Genomic DNA, 16,767 nt, shown 5'->3' on the forward strand with positions numbered 1-16,767 from the left:
CCTCGGCAGAGCTCTGATTGCTCTAAAGAAGTATCATTCTGGCCCAGCCTCCTCACTCATAGAAGTGCTCTTTGGCAGATCTGCTCCCAGTCCTGCCAGTGAAATACGTAAGAACTTTTGAGTTTTCTTTTTTGGTTGAAATCGCTACCGAAAGTATAGAGAACAGTGTGACCTTGGGCCGTTTTAATAAGAGTTTGAGAAAGTATGACTAGAAGAAATCTCCCTGAACATCTTTGTAGAAATGTCTCAGAAGGCCTTGTATGAACTGGGCTGTCCTCCTCATACTCAGTCCTAATGAAGTAGCTCATTCCATTGAGGTTTTTTATTTATTTATTTTTTATTTTTCTGAGATGGAGGCTTGCTCTGTCACCCAGAGTGGAGGGCAGTGGTGTGATCTTGGCTCACTGCAACCTCCACCTCCCAGGTTCAAGTGACTCTCCTGCCTCAGCCTCCCGAGTAGTTGGGACTACAGGTGCCCACCACCATGTCTGGCTAATTTTTGTATTTTTTAGTAGAGGTGGGGTTTCACCATGTTGGTCAGGCTGGTCTTGAACTCCTGACCTCAGGTGATCTACCTGCCTCAGCCTCCCAAAGTGCTGGGATTACAGGTGTGAGCCACCGCGCCCGGTCTGTGCACTTTTTATGTCCTTCGCGGTTCTTGGAGAATGTCATTTTTGAGAGGAGTTTGTTGTCCCATCCAGTTACTGCCCATGATTTGGCAGATTTAATGTGAGTATTGGACTTGGCCCATTTGTAAAGCAATGGCTTTGGCCAAGCCTCAGGCAAGGGTTTCCCCACAGCTATTTTCTTTCTTTTTTTTTTTTTTTTTTTTTGAGATGGAGTCTTGCTCTGTCACCCAGGCTGGAGTGCAGTGGCCGGATCTCAGCTCACTGCAAGCTCCTCCTCTCGGGTTCACGCCATTCTCCTGCCTCAGCTTCCCGAGTAGCTGGGACTACAGGCACCCGCCACTTCGCCCGGCTAGTTTTTTGTGTTTTTTAGTAGAGACGGGGTTTCACCGTGTTAGCCAGGATGGTCTCGATCTCCTGATCTCGTGATCCGCCCGTCTCGGCCTCCCAAAGTGCTGGGATTACAGGCTTGAGCCACCGCGCCCGGCCTCCCCACAGCTATTTTCTATCATACTGTGCTAGGCAAGCCAGTGTTGTGTTAGCTTCAAACATGCAAGACTACTTCTAGCGCTCTTTCAGTGTGCAGTCCCTCAAGATGTCTTATTTTGTAAACACTCATTTTCTTTTTGCATTTTCCTTTGGAAATTCTAAATGCACTCACATTTCAATAACACTTTATTTCTATGAAATATTTACTGAAGGGCTCCTTTGCGTCAGAAACTGAATTAGAAATGTATGTACTGTGTCTTAGGGACTCTGGAATAGCCTGGCTATAGTATGGGAACATGGGGTTCGATGGCCTGTTACTAGCTCCACACCCTGCCATCCTCCATGTTGGCTTCAGTCTCACAAGTCAGGGTCAGCAAACACACTTTGCTTATGAGCTGCTCCTCATCCAATAGGTGTCTCTGTGTGGTGGGCACCGTGTAGCGAATGCCGTGGCTGCAGGGCTGAGCACAACAGCACCTGCTCTCAAGAGCACAGCATAAGAAGCAGGTCTTGGCCAGGCGCGGTGGCTCACGCCTGTAATCCCAGCACTCTGGGAGGCTGAGGCGGGTGGATCATGAGGTCAGGAGATCGAGACCATCATGGCTAACACGGTGAAACCCTGTCACTACTGACAATACAAAAAATTAGCTGGGCGTGGTGGCACTCACCTGTAGTCTCAGCTACTCGGGAGGCTGAGGCAGGAGAATCGCTGGAACCCGGGAGGCGGAGGTTGCAGTGAGCTGAGATCTTACCATGGCACTCCAGCCTGGGCGACAGAGCGAGACTCTGTCTCAAAAAAAAAAAAGCAGGTTTTTAGTCTTGGTTGTGGAAGATTCAGAATAGAAACACGATCCTAGAATTTGTTAATCATTTTTTTTGTCATTTGTCTCTTTATCATTTTATGAGCACTTAAAAGAGGAACAATATGTTAGACACGAATATGCTCTAGGAAACATTTCCTTCATTCCTGTTACTCTAGAGCAGGGGTTGGCAAACTTTTCCCATAAAGGGATGGATTGTGAATGTTTAGACTTTGTGGGCCATGTCATAGCAGCAGCCAGCTGTAGATGGTATGTAAATGAATGGGCGTGGCTGTGCTCCAGTGAAACTGACCAAAACAGGCAGCCGACTGGATGTGGCCCATAGTTTGCCGATCCCTGTTCAAGGAGAAACCTTGTGAAAATAAAGCGGACTTAATTTTGTGTTGATTGGATTGCCCCTGGGGAGGTCCAGTACGTTCCTGACAGGCATCACTCATCCCTGGGGGCGCACACTCTGTGAGGAGGAACAGTCACAGAGCTCCCCAGAGCTCCTGAGTCTCACACTGCTCTCTTTCCACAGACCCGCTGACATTCTTCAACACCTCCTTGGATGCCTCCCAGAAAGAAGCGGTTTCATTTGCGCTGTCGCAGAAAGAACTTGCCATCATCCACGGACCTCCTGGCACTGGGAAAACCACGACTGTGGTTGAGATAATTCTTCAAGCTGTGAAACAAGGCTTAAAGGTGGGCAGTGCACACCACTTCCCTGTCAGAGCCCGTCAGCTCCTGGTCTGTTGTGTTCAGTGGGTGCTCAGCGGCCTTCCAGCTCAGTTCTGGTGAGACGGGTTGAGAACATTGCTGAGCATTTATTGGTGGAGCGTTGGACTGGCCCTGTTTGGTTTCCAGCAGCCCCGTGAGTCTTGGGGAGCACGCACAGGCACCACAGCCTGGGTTGTTGAGAAAGGCTCCTGGAGCCCTCTGAGGCGTGGCAGCCTTAGTGTCGGCCAGGCCTTGGCCCGGGGTTTATTTGCTCACCATGCTTGCTGTGCTCGCGCTCCTCCGTGTGCAGGCCCATGCAGGGGCCTGGAGTTGACCCGGGCCTGGTCTGTGCCCATCAGGAACTCAGCTTCTGGTTGAGGCGTTAACGGCTAATCAGATAGTCTGGTTAATGGATATGATGCACATGTCTAGTGCACAGATGACTGATTTTCTGAGATGTGGAATATAATACTGTACATTATTATTCACTTACATTTTTAATTTATTTTTATTTTTATTTTTATTTTTATTTTCCAGTCACCCAGGCTGGAGTGTGGGGTGCAGTGGCGGGATCTTGGCTCCCTGCAACCTCCACCTTCCGGGTTCAAGTGATTCTCTTACCTCAGCCTCCTGAGTAGCTGGGATTATAGGTGCGCGCCACCATGCCTGGCTAATTTTTGTATTTTTAGTAAAGATGGAGTTTCACCACCTTGGCCAGTCTAGTCTCAAACTCCTGACTTCAGGTGATCCGCCTGCCTCGGCCTCCCAAAGTGCTGCAATTACAGGCATGAGCCGCCGTGCCTGGCCCAGTTACATTTTTAAGGACTGAGAAAGGACCTTTTATCATCATCTGCCTCAGCTTGAGTCATTATGGATCTTGGCACATGGAGAGCTTTTTGAAAAACCTTTCTGGTTTATAAAAATGTTGGATAATGATGAGAATTGGAATAATGGCCAGTTTTGTAGGTGGACGTTTACTGGGTGCCGCCTATCACCAGGCATCCTTCTGAGCACCCTTTTAATCCTCACTGAAACCTTGTGCCAAGGCAGGTGGTTAGTGGCCCCAATTTGTAGACGAGGAGGCCGGGCGCGGTGCCTCATGCCTGTATTCTCAGCACTTTGGGAGGCCGAGGCGGGTGGGACACCTGAGGTCAGGAGTTTGAGGCCAGCCTCGCTAACATGGTGAAACCCCGTCTCTACTAAAAATACAAAATAATTAGCTGGGCGTGGTAGCGGCCACCTGTAATCCCAGCTACTCAGGAGGCTGAGGCCGGAGAATCTCTTGAACCCAGGGAGGCGGAGGTTGCAGTGAGCCGAGATCACACCATCGCACTCCAGCCTGGGCAACAAGAGCGAAACTCCATCTCCAAAAAAAAAAAAAGACGAGGAAACTGAGAAACAAGGTCAAGTGCCCAGCACTCAAAGTGGCAGAGCCAGCAGTGGAACTTGGGCAGAGCTGCAGGGAAGCCTGCCACTTGCTTAAAAGATTATGTCCAACAGTTTCCCTATGAATGAGTCTTTGCACATGTTCGAAAACTGGTAAGAAAAGATGACTTATTGAAAGGGAGCAGATTGGTGGTTTTAATTGGGTGCCGACTATTCACTTAGAGTGAGCCAAGACACACCTATGTGCTTGCTTCTGTGGAGATGTGCCTTGGGAGGTGATGCCAGGCGTGGGGAGTGGGTGTCTGAGCCTCCTTCCTGAGCTGCTGTTTGTCTTGAGCTTAAGGGTCTGTAGGGACTCTCTGCCTTCTCTGCTGGTTGCCACCTACTCTTTTTTTTTCCCCCCAGAGGTGGGGTCTCACTGTGTTGTCGAGGGTGGTCTTGAACTCTTGACCTCACGCCTTGGCCTCCCAAAGTACTGGGATTACAGGCACGAGCCACCGCACCTGGCCAGGATCTCACTTTTAATAGTGGAGCTGTGGCCAGGCGCGGTGGCTCATGTCTGTTATCCTAGCACTTTGGGAGGCCAAGGCGGATCACTTGAAGCCAGGAGTTTGGGATCAGCCTGGGCAACATAGCAAGACCCATTCTCTACAAAAAATAGAAAAAATTAGCTGGGCATGGTGATGCATGCCTGCAGTCTCAGCTACTTGGGAGGCTGAGCCAGGAAGATAGCTTGAGCCCAGGAAGTCACGAAACACCAGGAACATGGTCTAGGTCTTGCTGCTCGCCACACAGAAAGCCAGTTACTGAGGATGAGTATTGCCAAGGAAGAGGCTTTAATCAGATGGTACAGCCAAGGAGATGGGAACTTATCCTCAAACCCATCTCCCTGACTGACTAAAACTAGGGGTTTATATAGCAGGGAAGAAATGTAGCAATGTGTAAGAAACAGGAACTAGGGAGGGCAAGGAGGCACCGCACCTGTAGTGGTCTGGTGATTTTCAGATCTTTGATACTTTTTTGAGAGGCCTAAATGTCCTTTTCTAAGGAAGGAACTCACACAAATAAGTTTGAAGCTTTAACAGCAGATGGTCAATTTCACTTTATCCAAAAACAACTGTCTGAGACTCTTGAGCCGGTTTCTCCATGATCCTGCCACTGCACTCCAGCCTGGGCCATACAGCAAGACCTTGTCTCAAAAAAAAAAAAAAAAAAAAAGAAAAGAAAAAAAGAAAGAAAGAAAGAAAAATATAGTGGAGGTTCGGGAGACAACTCTGAGTCCATTTGAAACGGGAAGTTCCCTTGTCTCCGTCTCAGGGTGTGTGATGGGGTGTGGCTCGCTGCTTCAGTGCCCCGCTGCTCAAACCTCTGGGGAAGCATACAGACAGGCAGGCTGTGGGGCTCCGACCTCATGGCAGTGTCTTGGGGTGGATGTCTACAGCTCTGTGTGTTACAGGGTGCTCTCTCAGTTTGCCGTCTGTAGGCGGCTTATGTTAACCAGCTCAATTAGTTCCCCTTCCTTATCACAAGGACAGAGGGCTTTCTGTATTCCGGGTTCTTGTCTTGGCGTCCCGGAAGAATCGGATCACACGTGGGTTTGGAAAATGAATGCAAAGTTTGATTGAGTGCACGCGTGTGCCTGCCCTGCCCTTCTCTCTACCTTTAAGGCTTTTTGTTGTTTTAGTGTCAATGTCAGTGGTTTGATTACAAAGTAAATGACCAAATCCTAACTTGCGGTTCCCAGGTTCTGTGCTGCGCCCCCTCCAACATCGCGGTGGACAATCTGGTGGAGCGCCTGGCTCTGTGTAAGCAGCGGATCCTGCGCCTGGGGCACCCCGCCCGCCTCCTGGAGTCCATTCAGCAGCACTCCCTGGATGCGGTTGTAGCGCGGAGCGACAGCGCCCAGATTGTTGCCGACATCAGGAAGGACATTGACCAGGTCTTTGTAGGTGTCATGGCCAGTGTCCGCGTGAGGCGTGGGCTTCTGATCCGCAGTCTTTTGAAGGAGCAGATTTATCTACATTCCTCTTGCTCTTCTCTCGCTTCCGTCGATTCCTTTAATAATTTAAAAAATGGGGCTGCCTTTTTTGTTTTTTTTTGAGACGGAGTTTTACTCTCATTGCCCAGGCTGGAGTGCACTGGTGCAATCTCGGCTCACTGCAACCTTCACCTCCCAGGTTCAAGCGATTCTCCTGCCTCAGCCTCCTGAGTAGCTGGGACTACAGGTGCGTGTCACCATGCCTGGCTAATTTTTCTATTTTTAGTTGAGATGGGGTTTCGTCATATTGGTCATGCTGGTCTTGAACTCCTGACCTCAGGTGATCTGCCTGCCTCGGCCTCTCAAAGTGCTGGGATTACAGGTGTGAGCCACCACACCTGACCTTTTTTTTTTTTTTTTGAGATGGAGTCTCGCTCTGTCACCCAGGCTGGTGTGCAGTGGCGCTGTCTTGGCTCACTGCAGCCTCTGCCTCCTGGGTTCACCTCACCATCCCAAGTAGCTGGGACTACAGGCATGTGCCACCACACCCAGCTAATTTTTTAATTTTTAGTAGAGACGGGGTTTCGCCTGTGGGCCAGGCTGGTCTCGAACTCCTGACCTTAAGTGATCCACCCGCCTCAGCCTCACAAAGTGCTGGATTACAGGTGTGAACCACTTCGCCTGGCCAGGGCTGCCCATGTTTGATAGAGAATTATACTTAGCATTTAACAGAGACTCAGCTGTCTTCAGAGCACTTGGTTAGTAGGTGTGAGGAATTGTAAAGAAAACATTTTCCAGCCGGACGCAGTGGCTTACGCCTGCAATCCCAGCACTTTGGGAGGCCAAGGTGGGCAGATCAGTTGAGGGCAGGAGTTTGAGACCAGCCTGGCCCACATGGTGAAACCTCGTCTCTACTAAAAATACAAAAATTAGCTGGGCGTGGTGGCGGGCACCTGTAATCCCAGCTACTTGGGAGGCTGAGGCAGGACAATCTCTTGAACCTGGGAGGTAGAGGTTGCAGTGAGCCATGGTCACTCCACTGCACTGCAGCCTCGGTGACAGAGCAAGACTCCATCTCAAAAAAAAAAAAACCAAGCAAACATTTTCCTGGGTGTCTTTCTGTCTGGTCCTATTATCTTCCTAGTAGTGGCAATGGGAGAAACGTAGCTTGAAAATAAACATTGAAAAAACCGGCATCCTCCTAGTGCTTTCCGTTCATTTCACCTTTCACCTCCTTGTGAAAGAGGACGCCAGTCGACTGAAGAAGTAGGGCAGTGGTGGGTTCATTCCGTTTGAGAGGGCCTTTTCCTCCCAGCCCAACACTTTTAAGCTCTTTGGTTCTCCCGTGTACACTTTGCTGTAGTGTCTGTGCTCATGTCCTGTCCTGTCTGCTCACTGTCAGCATCTGCACCCCTCGATATCCTAGCCCCGGAGGAGTGATGGCAGCAGGCAGGGTGCTGGGAGCCAGTCTTTGCACTAATGTCTGTGCTCACTTCTTGTCCTGTGTGCTCACTGTCAGCACCTGCACCCCTCGGTGCAGGAGTGATGGCAGCAGGGAGGGTGCTGGGAGCCAGTCTTTGCTGTAACGTCTGTGCTCATATCCTGTCCTGTGTGCTCACGGTCGGCACCAGCACCCCTCAGTGTCCTATCCTCAGAGGAGTGGCGGCAGCAGGGAGGGTCCTGGGAGCCAGTGTTTGCTATGGGCCTGTGGCGTCGAGGCTGCCTGGGTGGCAGCGTGGGGATGGGCCACCTACTGGGAGGTGGAGGAAGGATAGATGCATGTCACGCAGGTTTGAGGTGGCGGAGGAATATGTGTGATGTTGTTTGCTTATCACGAATGTAGGTGATTTCATTTCCTGATGAAATTGGTGCTTTTGGGGATTTTCTTTCTCTGTAAATTATGCACAGTAAAACACTTTCTATCACCCCTGCCAAAACTCCATCCCCCAAAGTAGAAATCACAAATAACGAAAGGTTACATTTTTTTTTTTTTTAAGACAGAATCTTGCTCTGTCACCCAGGCTGGAGTGCAGTGGCATGATCTTGGCTCACTGCAACTTCCGCCTCCTGAGTTCAAGCAATTCTCCTGCCTCAGCCTCCCGAGTAGCTGGGACTACAGGCACGCGCCACCACGCCTGGCTAATTTTTTGTATTTTTAGTAGAGACGGGGTTTCACTATGTTAACCAGGATGGTCTCGATCTCCTGACCTCGTGATCTGCCTGCCTCAGCCTCCCAAAATGCTGAGATTACAGGCATGAGCCACCACGTCCAGCCAGTTCCATCTTTTTGAGATATTAAAGTGAGGTTTTGATTATGGGTTGAAAAATTTTTTTAATCTCTTGAAAAATGTAGAATAATATGTGAAGGGCTGGGCGCAGTGGCTTAAGCCTGTAATCCCAGCACTTTGGGAGGCCGAGACGGGCGGATAATGAGGTCAGGAGATCAAGACCATCCTGGCTAACACGGTGAAACCCCATCTCTACTAAAAAATACAAAAAACTACCTGGGCGAGGTGGCGGGCACCTGTAGTCCCAGCTACTTGGGAGGCTGAGGCAGGAGAATGGCGTGAACCCGGGAGGCGGAGCTTGTAGTGAGCTGAGATCTGGCCACTGCACTCCAGCTTGGGTGACAGAGCGAGACTCCGTCTCAAAAAAAAAAAAAAAAAGGAATAATATGTGAAGCTCTTCCATTCGTAAGCTCCTACAACCCAAATCCTGAGGTGGGCAGGCACTGTTTCTTCCCCAGGATCAAATGCCTTTGTGCAGGGCAGGGCTGCTCCAATTTCTGGTCTCCTTGGAGTTAAAAACGTGGTCTCTTTCCAGGACTTAAAATTTCCCTTCCTGTGACTTCAAGGCAAGTAAGGATGTAAGGTGCTTAGTTGTGTGTGTGTATCTGCGTCTTTTTCAAGGAAGGTTTCTGAGTGTTTTTTAAGGAGCTTATTGAACTAGACCAAATGATGTAAATAGAAGCACTTCATAAATAGAGTTGAAGAAGTACAAAGTTGGATTGAAATACGTGTATCTTCTTTGTTTTTCTTTATAGGTGAAAAACAAAAAGACCCAGGATAAGAGAGAAAAAAGTAATTTTCGAAATGAAGTTAAGCTGTTAAGAAAAGAACTGAAGGGGAGGGAAGAAGCAGCTATACTTGAGAGCCTCACTTCGGCAAACGTGGTCCTTGCAACAAACACAGGTGAGGGGGCATCTCCATCCTGCCCGTGTGGCCTCAGAAAAGGAGTTGGGGTGTGTTCCCTCTTCCGTTTTCCGGAAGAGTTTGTTTAGAATTGGTATTTCTTTCTTAAAAGTTGGGTAGAGTTCACTGGTGAAGCCCTCCGTATCTGGAATTTTCTTCAAAGAGAGGTTTTGAACTACAAATTCAACTTCTTCAATAGATAAAGGGCTGTTCAGGTTCTCTTCTTCCATGAGCTGGTAGCTTTCAAGAAGTTTGTCCATTTCATCTAAATTGTTGAATTTAGAGGCATGAAGTGGTTCCTAATATGCCCTTATTCTTTTACTATCTGCAGAATCTGTCATGATATAACCTGTATTATTCCTGATACTGGTTTGTGTGTTCTTTTTTTCCCTGCTCTTCTGGCTGGAGGATTTTTTTTTTTTAATTTAGATTTTATATATACATATATATGTATTTTAAGAGATAAGGTCTCTGCCAGGTGCAGTGGCTCACACCTGTAATCCCAGCACTTCGGGATGCCAACGTGGGTGGATCACCTGAGGTCAGGAGTTTGAGACCTGCCTGGCCAACGTGGCAAAACCCCGTCTCTACTAAAAATACAAAAATTAGCCAGGAGTTGTGATATGCACCTGTAATTCCAGCTACTCTGGAGGCTGAGGTAGGAGAATCGCTTGAATCCTAGAGGCAGAGGTTGCAGTGAACCAAGATCGTGCCACTGCACTGCAGCCTGGGCGGAGAGTGAGACTCCACCTCAAAAAAATAAAAACCCCAAAACCAAAAAAACAAAGCAAAACTAAAAAACAGACAGGGTCTCACTATGTTGCCCAGGCTGGTCTCAGACTCCTGGGTTCAAGGGATTCCCCTGCCTCAGCCTCCTAAAATGCTGGGATTTTAGGCGTGACCCACCCCGTCCGGCCTGGCTGGAGGTTTCAATTGATCTTCCCAAAGAACCAGCTTTTGCTTTTTCTCTGTTGTTTTTCTGTTTCATTTATTCCCACATTAATCTTTATTGTTTTCTGTTTTCTTGGCCTTGTTCTTTTTCTTGCTTCCTAATGTAGAAGCTGAGATCATTGATTTGAGACCTTTCTTTTTTTCTGATACAAGCATTTAGCTCCATAAATGTCTCCCTAAGTACTGCTTTTGTGGCATCCCACAAATTCTAATATGTTATATTGCATTCATTTCAAAATGCCATCTCATTTGCCTTTTGGTTTTTTAGAAATGTTGTATAGTTTCCAAATAGTTGGGAAATTTCTAGACATCTTTCAGTTGTTGATCTGCTTTCTCTGTAGGTAATATATGACTGGGCCTTGCTCTGTTACCCAGTTGACAGTGTCTGCTGTTTGTTCTTTGTTACATTTTCCTCCTCTTCCGCTTTCTTTTCATTAATTAATTGAACATTTCTTTTTTTTTTTTTTCCACATAAGTTCTCACTATGCCCCATGATTAAAGATTTCTTAGGATTTTATTTTTATTTATTTATTTATTTTTAAAAGATGATTTGTAGCAACAAGTTCTTGCTATGTTGCCTAGGCTAGTCTCGGACTCCTGGACTCAGGGGCTCCTCCCACCTTGGCCACCTTGGTGCTGGGATTATAGGCATGAACCGTCATGCCTGGCCTATTTTTGTTTTTGTTGGCTTGTTAGCTATATATCTTTATTTGATTCTTTCAGTGGTTACTTTAGGCCTTACAGTATGTGTCTTTAAATCATCATAGTCTATTCATATGCTGCTTCACATAGAGTATAGAGCTTTATGATTGCAAGCTAACATTTCTCTCCTCTTAGCATTTTGCTTTTGTCATTTATTTTTCTTATACGTATATTCTAAACCTTACAATACTTGTTTTAATGGTGAGTTATCTTTAAAGAGATTTAAATAATAAGAAAAGTATCTTGTGTATTTGTCCATGTAGTTACCACTTTTGGTACTTTGTTTTTTTTGGTTTAGGTGGTGTATTTCCATGTGGTATCATTTTCCTTCCACCTGAAAGGCGTCCATGATCATTTCTTGTAGTGTAGGTCAGCCAGTGATGAAGTCTAACAGCTTTTATATGTCTGAAAATAGCTTGATTTCACCTGCAGTTTTGAAAGATATTTTTGCTGGGTGAGAATTCTAGATTAACACTTTTCCTTGCAATATTTTAAAGATGTCGTCCGCTGTCATCTGCCTGAGTATTTCTGAAGAGAAATCTGTCATCCGTATCTTTGTGCCTTTGTATATAATGTGTCTTTTTTCTTCTGTCGGCATTTAAGATTTTTTCGGCTGGGTGCGGTGGCTCACGCCTGTAATCTCAGCACTTTGGGAGGATAAGGTGGGTGGATCACCTGAGGTCAGGAGTCCAAGACCAGCCTGGCCCACATGGTGAAACCCTGTCTCTACTAAAAGTATAAAAAAAATTAACCAGGCGTGGTGGCGGGTGCCTGTAATCCCAGATGCTGAGGCAGGAGAATCGCTTGAACCTGGAGGCGGAGATTGCAGTGAGCTCAGATTGCACCACTGCACTCCAGCCTGGATGACAGAGCCAGACTCTGTCTCAAAAAAAAAAAAGAAAATGATGCTTTCTTAATCACTGGTTTTAAGCAATTTGACTACAATTTGCCCTGGTGCTGTTTGCTTCATGGCTGGTTGGTTTTTTGTTTTGCTTTTTTTTTGAGGCAGAGTCTCACTCTGTTACCCAGGCTGGAGTGCAGTGGTGCTATCTCCGCTCACTGCAACCTCCGCCTCCCAGGTTCAAGCGATTCTCCTGCCTCAGCCTCCCGAGTAGCTGGGATTACAGGCGCCCAGCACCTCACCTGGCTAATTTTTGTATTTTTAATAGAGACGGGGTTTCACCATATTGGCCAGGCTGGTCTCAAACTCCTGACCTCATGATCCGCCTGCCTCGGCCTCCCAGAGTAGTGGGATTACAGGCGTGAGCCACTGTGCCCAGCCTCATGTTTTTTAAAATTGTGGTGAGAACACAACATGAGATCTACCCTCTTAAATGTTTAAGTATACAGTATAATATTGTTAGCTACAGGCATCGTGTTGTGCAGCGGATCTGTAGGATTCATCTTGCACAGCTGAAGCTTTATACCTGCTTATTGCTGTTTCTGAGTTCACTCGTTTCCTTCTCACATGCCTAATCTAACATCTGTCCCGTCCAGTGTAACTTTCATCTGACATCCAGAAATAAGATTTGAGTCTTTTTATATCTTTGACGTTTTTACTTAATTTTTTAACATTTGGAATACAACTGTAATAACTCTTTTTTTTTTTTTTTTGAGACGGAGTCTCGCTCTGTCGCCCAGGCTGGAGTGCAGTGGCGCGATCTCGGCTCACTGCAAGCTCCGCCTCCCGGGCTTACGCCATTCTCCTGCCTCAGCCTCCCGAGTAGCTGGGACCACAGGCGCCCGCCACCTCGCCCGGCTAGTTTTTTGTAGTTTTTAGTAGAGACGGGGTTTCACCGTGTTCGCCAGGATGGTCTCGATCTCCTGACCTCGTGATCCACCCGTCTCGGCCTCCCAAAGTGCTGGGATTACAGGCTTGAGCCACCGCGCCCGGCCTGTAATAACTCTTTTGAATGTTCTAGACTATTATTTCTATTGCCTGTGACATTTTTGGTCTCTTTCAATGAACTGTTCCCCTCGAGTGGTTGTGTTTTCCTACCTTTTTGCCGGCCTGCTAGTGTTTGTTTGGATACCGGACATTGGGGATTTTATGTTGTTGCATGCTGAGTATCGAATATTTTTGTATTGCTAAGATTTTTTTTTTTTTTTGAGAAAGAGTGTCTTGCTCTGTCACCCAGGCTGGAGTGCAGTGGTGCAATCTTGGCTCACTGCAACCTCCGCCTCCTGGATTCAAGTGATTCTCTTAACTCAGTCTCTAGAGTAGCTCTGACTACAGGCGCGCATTACCATGCTTGGCTAATTTTTGTATTTTTAGTAGAGGTGAGGTTTCACCATGTTAGCCAGGCTGGTCTCAAACTCCTGACCTCAAGTGATCTGCCTGCCTCGGCCTCCCAAAGTGCTGGCATTGGTGTGAGCCACCACGCCCAGTCTCCTATAATATTCTTGCGCTTGGTTTTAGGAAGCAGTAAATTTGCTTGTAAACAGTTTAACCTTTTGAGTTTTAACTTTTGAGATGTGTTAGGGTCTGGATCAGTGCTTAGTCCAGGGTTAATATTCCCCTGTACCTAGGTGAGACCCTTTGAGTTTTCTCCCCACTACACCCTGCATCATGAGATTTTCGAGTCTGACTCATGGGATTAGGTGCTATTCCCAGCCTCATGTGAGCACTGGGCACTTTTCTCTCATTGTTTGGGATGGTATTTTTCCCAGGCTTGGAGTAGTTTTCTTGTAAGCATGTGCTAATCACAATACCCGAGGGAGCCTGTCTGCAGATCGCTAGGGTTTTTTCTCTCTGTGTGGAAATCTCTTTGGCATTTTGTCCTGGAAACTGCCTGCATTGGTCTCCACAGATGCTCAGCCTTGTCTCCTCAACTCAGGGAGCCTTCTAGGCTCCACCTGGCTGCCCCTTCTCTGTACTCTCTCCTGGAAACGCGAGGCAGAAAACGGGGGCAACTCCAGGGCTCACCTCCTTTGTCTGTCGTTAGTCAGGGGTTACTTTTCTTTGTTACCTGTTGTCTAGTGTCCTGAAGGGTGTGGTTTCGCTTATTTAAAAAAAATGTTAAATAGCTGGCGGGGGCAGGGGGTGTTATTTGAGATGGGAGAGTAAATGCAGTCCCTGCTGCTCCATCCAGGGCAGAGGTGGAGGACACACACTCTCTCGTAGCTGGGAGAGAGCACTCCCATTACAGAGCCGCGCGCCTTGTAACTGTTGTGGGAATCTTGTCAGCTGCCCTTTTGGGGTTTAGGAATGTGTTTGTGAGACCTCTGGGTTGTTCCTGTGTGATAATAGTACCACAAAGGTAGCAGCTGAAAACATCCCACGTTTATTATTCTACAGTTTTTCTGGGCGGAGAGCCCAGGCCCGGCTGAACGTGGTGCTCTGCTCAGAATCTCATGAGGCTGCGATGCAGGTGTCAGTGGGGGCTGCAGTCTCATCTGAAACTTGCCTGGAAAGGATCTGCCTTCAGGCTCATGTGGTTGTTGGCAGCATTCAGTTCCCTGTGGGTTCTTGCTGGGTGTTGGCTGGAGGCCGCTCTTAGCTGCCTGCCCCGTAGGCCTTGCCAACGTGGCTGCTTGCTTCCTAAAAGCCAGCAAGAGACACAGTCTCCTAGCACAGTGGGTTATCGTCTTAATGTAATGTTATTGAGGATGCCACATCTCATCACCTTTGCCCTATTCTGTGGATTAGAAGCAAGTCTCAGGCCCCACCCATACTCGAGGGGAAGGGATTATATGCAAGATGTGAATACCAGTGGCCAGGATCCTGGGGCATACCTTAAAGCAAGCTTGTCCAACCGAAGGCCTGCAGGCCGCATGCAGCCCAGGATACTTTGAATGTGGCCCAACACAAATTTGTAAACTTTCTTAAAACATTATGAGATTTGTGTGTGTGTGATTTTTTTTTTTTAAAGCTCATCAGCTATTGTTAATGTTAGCATATTTTATGTGTAGCCCAAGACAATTCTTCTTTTAATATGGCCCTGGGAAGCCAAAAGATTGCATATCCCTGCCTTAGAGTCTGTTTGCTACAACCTCTCAGCTGTTGGACTGCTCTAAGGAACAGAGTCCAGGTTCTTTTTTTTTTTTTTTGAGACAATGTCTCACTCTGTTACCCAGGCTGGAGAGCAGTGGTACAATCTTGGTTCACTGCAGCCTCTGCCTCCCGGTTTCAGGTGATTCTTGTGCCTCAGCCTCCTGAGAAGCTGGAATTGCAGGCACATGCCATCATGCCCAGCTAATTTTTTTTTTTTGTATTTTTTTGTAGAGACAGGATTTCACCATGTTGGCCAGGCTGGTCTCGAACTTCTGACCTCAAATGATCTGCCCACCTTGGCCTCCCAAAGTGCTGGGATTACAGGAGTGAGCCACCACACCTGGCTAGGTTCTAATTGGCTTTATAGTTATTGCTTTATCCAGTTGTATTTTAAATCAGACAGGAGAAAAAGAGTCACAAGCAGCAAATACATTTATGGGGTCTTTTATATTTACCCATGTATAGTTGCCTTTATTTCTTCATGTAGATTTGAGTTACTATCTTCAAGGGACTCGCTTTGGTGTTTCTTGAAGGGCAGGTTTGCTGTGGCAGATTCTCTAAGCTCATCTTTATCTGGACATGTCTTAGTTTCTCCTTCATTTTTGAAGGATAGTCTTGCTGGGTATAGAATTCTTGGTTGACAGTTTTTTTCAGCCCTTTGAACGTGTCATTCCGCTGCCTGCACAGTCTCTGATGGGAAAGCAGCTATTGCTCTCATTGAGGGCTCCTTATATGTGACAGGTTGCTACTCTATTGCTGCTTTCAAGTGTTGTCTTTTGTCTTTTGAGGGTGTGATTATGATGTGTTAGGTGTGGATCTCTGTGAGTAAATTACGTGGAGTTTGTGGAGCTTCTTGGATGTTTAGATTCATGTTTTTCATCAAATTTGGGGAGTTTTCAGCCATTATTTTTTCAGGTATTCTTTCTGCCCTTATTCTACTGTCCACTCCGTCTAGAACTCCCATTATGAATCCGTTGATTCACTTGATAGTGCCCCACAGGTGTCTGAAGCTCTATTCATTTTCCTCCAATTTTTTTTTTTTTTCCTGATCTTCAGGCTGGATCTTCTCAATGGATCTCTCTTCATGTTTGCTGATCGTTCTGTCCTGTTGAATCCTTCTAGTGAATTTCAGTTATACTTTTCAACTCCAGAATTTCTGTGCGGTACTTTTTTTTTTTTTTTTTTTTTTTAAGATGGAGACTTGCTCTGTCACCAGACTGGAGTGCAGTGGCGTGATCTCAGCCCACTGCAACCTCTGCCTCCCAGGTTCAAACAATTCTCCTGCCTCAGCCTCCTGAGTAGCTGGGTCTACAGGCGTGTGCCACCACGCCCAGCTAATTGTTGTATTTTTAGTGAGACGGGGTTTCACCATGTTGGCCACGATGGTCTCTATCTCTTGACCTCATGATCTGCCCACCTCAGCCTCCCAAAGTGCTGGGATTACAGGCATGAGCCACCATGCCGGCCTCTGTGTGGTACTTCTTAAAAAATTATTCCTGTCTCTTTATTGATATTCTCTTATTTGGTGAGACAGTATTCTCATACTTTATTTCTTTAGACTTGGTTCCCTTTTGCTGTTTGAACATACTTAGAATTGCTGATATTTCAAGTCTTTGTCTAGTAAGATCAGCATCTGGGCTTTCTCAAGTATCCGGTGTATTTATTTATTTAATTTTTTGGAGATGGAGTCTCACTCTGTTGCTCAGGCTGGAGTGCCATAGTGTGATCTCAGCCTGCTGCAACCTCCATCTCCTGAGTTCAAGTGATTCTCCTGTCTTAGCCTCCCGAGTAGCTGGGATTACAGGCGTCTGCTACCACGCCTGGCTAAGTTTTGTATTTTTAGTAGAGATGGGGTCACCATGTTGGCCAGGCAGGTCTCAGACTCCTGACTCAGGTGATCCACCAACCTCTGCCTCCCAAAGTGCTGGGA

General features: G+C 47.0%; 1 protein-coding gene across 2 annotated transcripts in view; it reads left to right on the plus strand.

Annotated features, from left to right (window-relative positions):
• Positions 1-16,767, plus strand: part of IGHMBP2 (immunoglobulin mu DNA binding protein 2) — a 37,201-nt gene that overhangs the window by 6,622 nt on the left and 13,812 nt on the right. The window contains exons 4-7 of one of the 2 annotated variants that reach the window (XM_031653785.1): positions 10-107; positions 2,457-2,620; positions 5,766-5,966; positions 9,043-9,190. In XM_031653785.1, coding sequence (XP_031509645.1) covers positions 10-107; positions 2,457-2,620; positions 5,766-5,966; positions 9,043-9,190 — 611 coding nt within the window. The remainder of the gene's footprint in view (positions 1-9; positions 108-2,456; positions 2,621-5,765; positions 5,967-9,042; positions 9,191-16,767) is intronic. The other variant, XM_031653786.1, reaches the window with a different exon arrangement.

Source organism: Papio anubis, chromosome 12, assembly GCF_008728515.1.
Source record: "Papio anubis isolate 15944 chromosome 12, Panubis1.0, whole genome shotgun sequence".
Classification (NCBI taxonomy): Eukaryota; Metazoa; Chordata; class Mammalia; order Primates; family Cercopithecidae; genus Papio; species Papio anubis.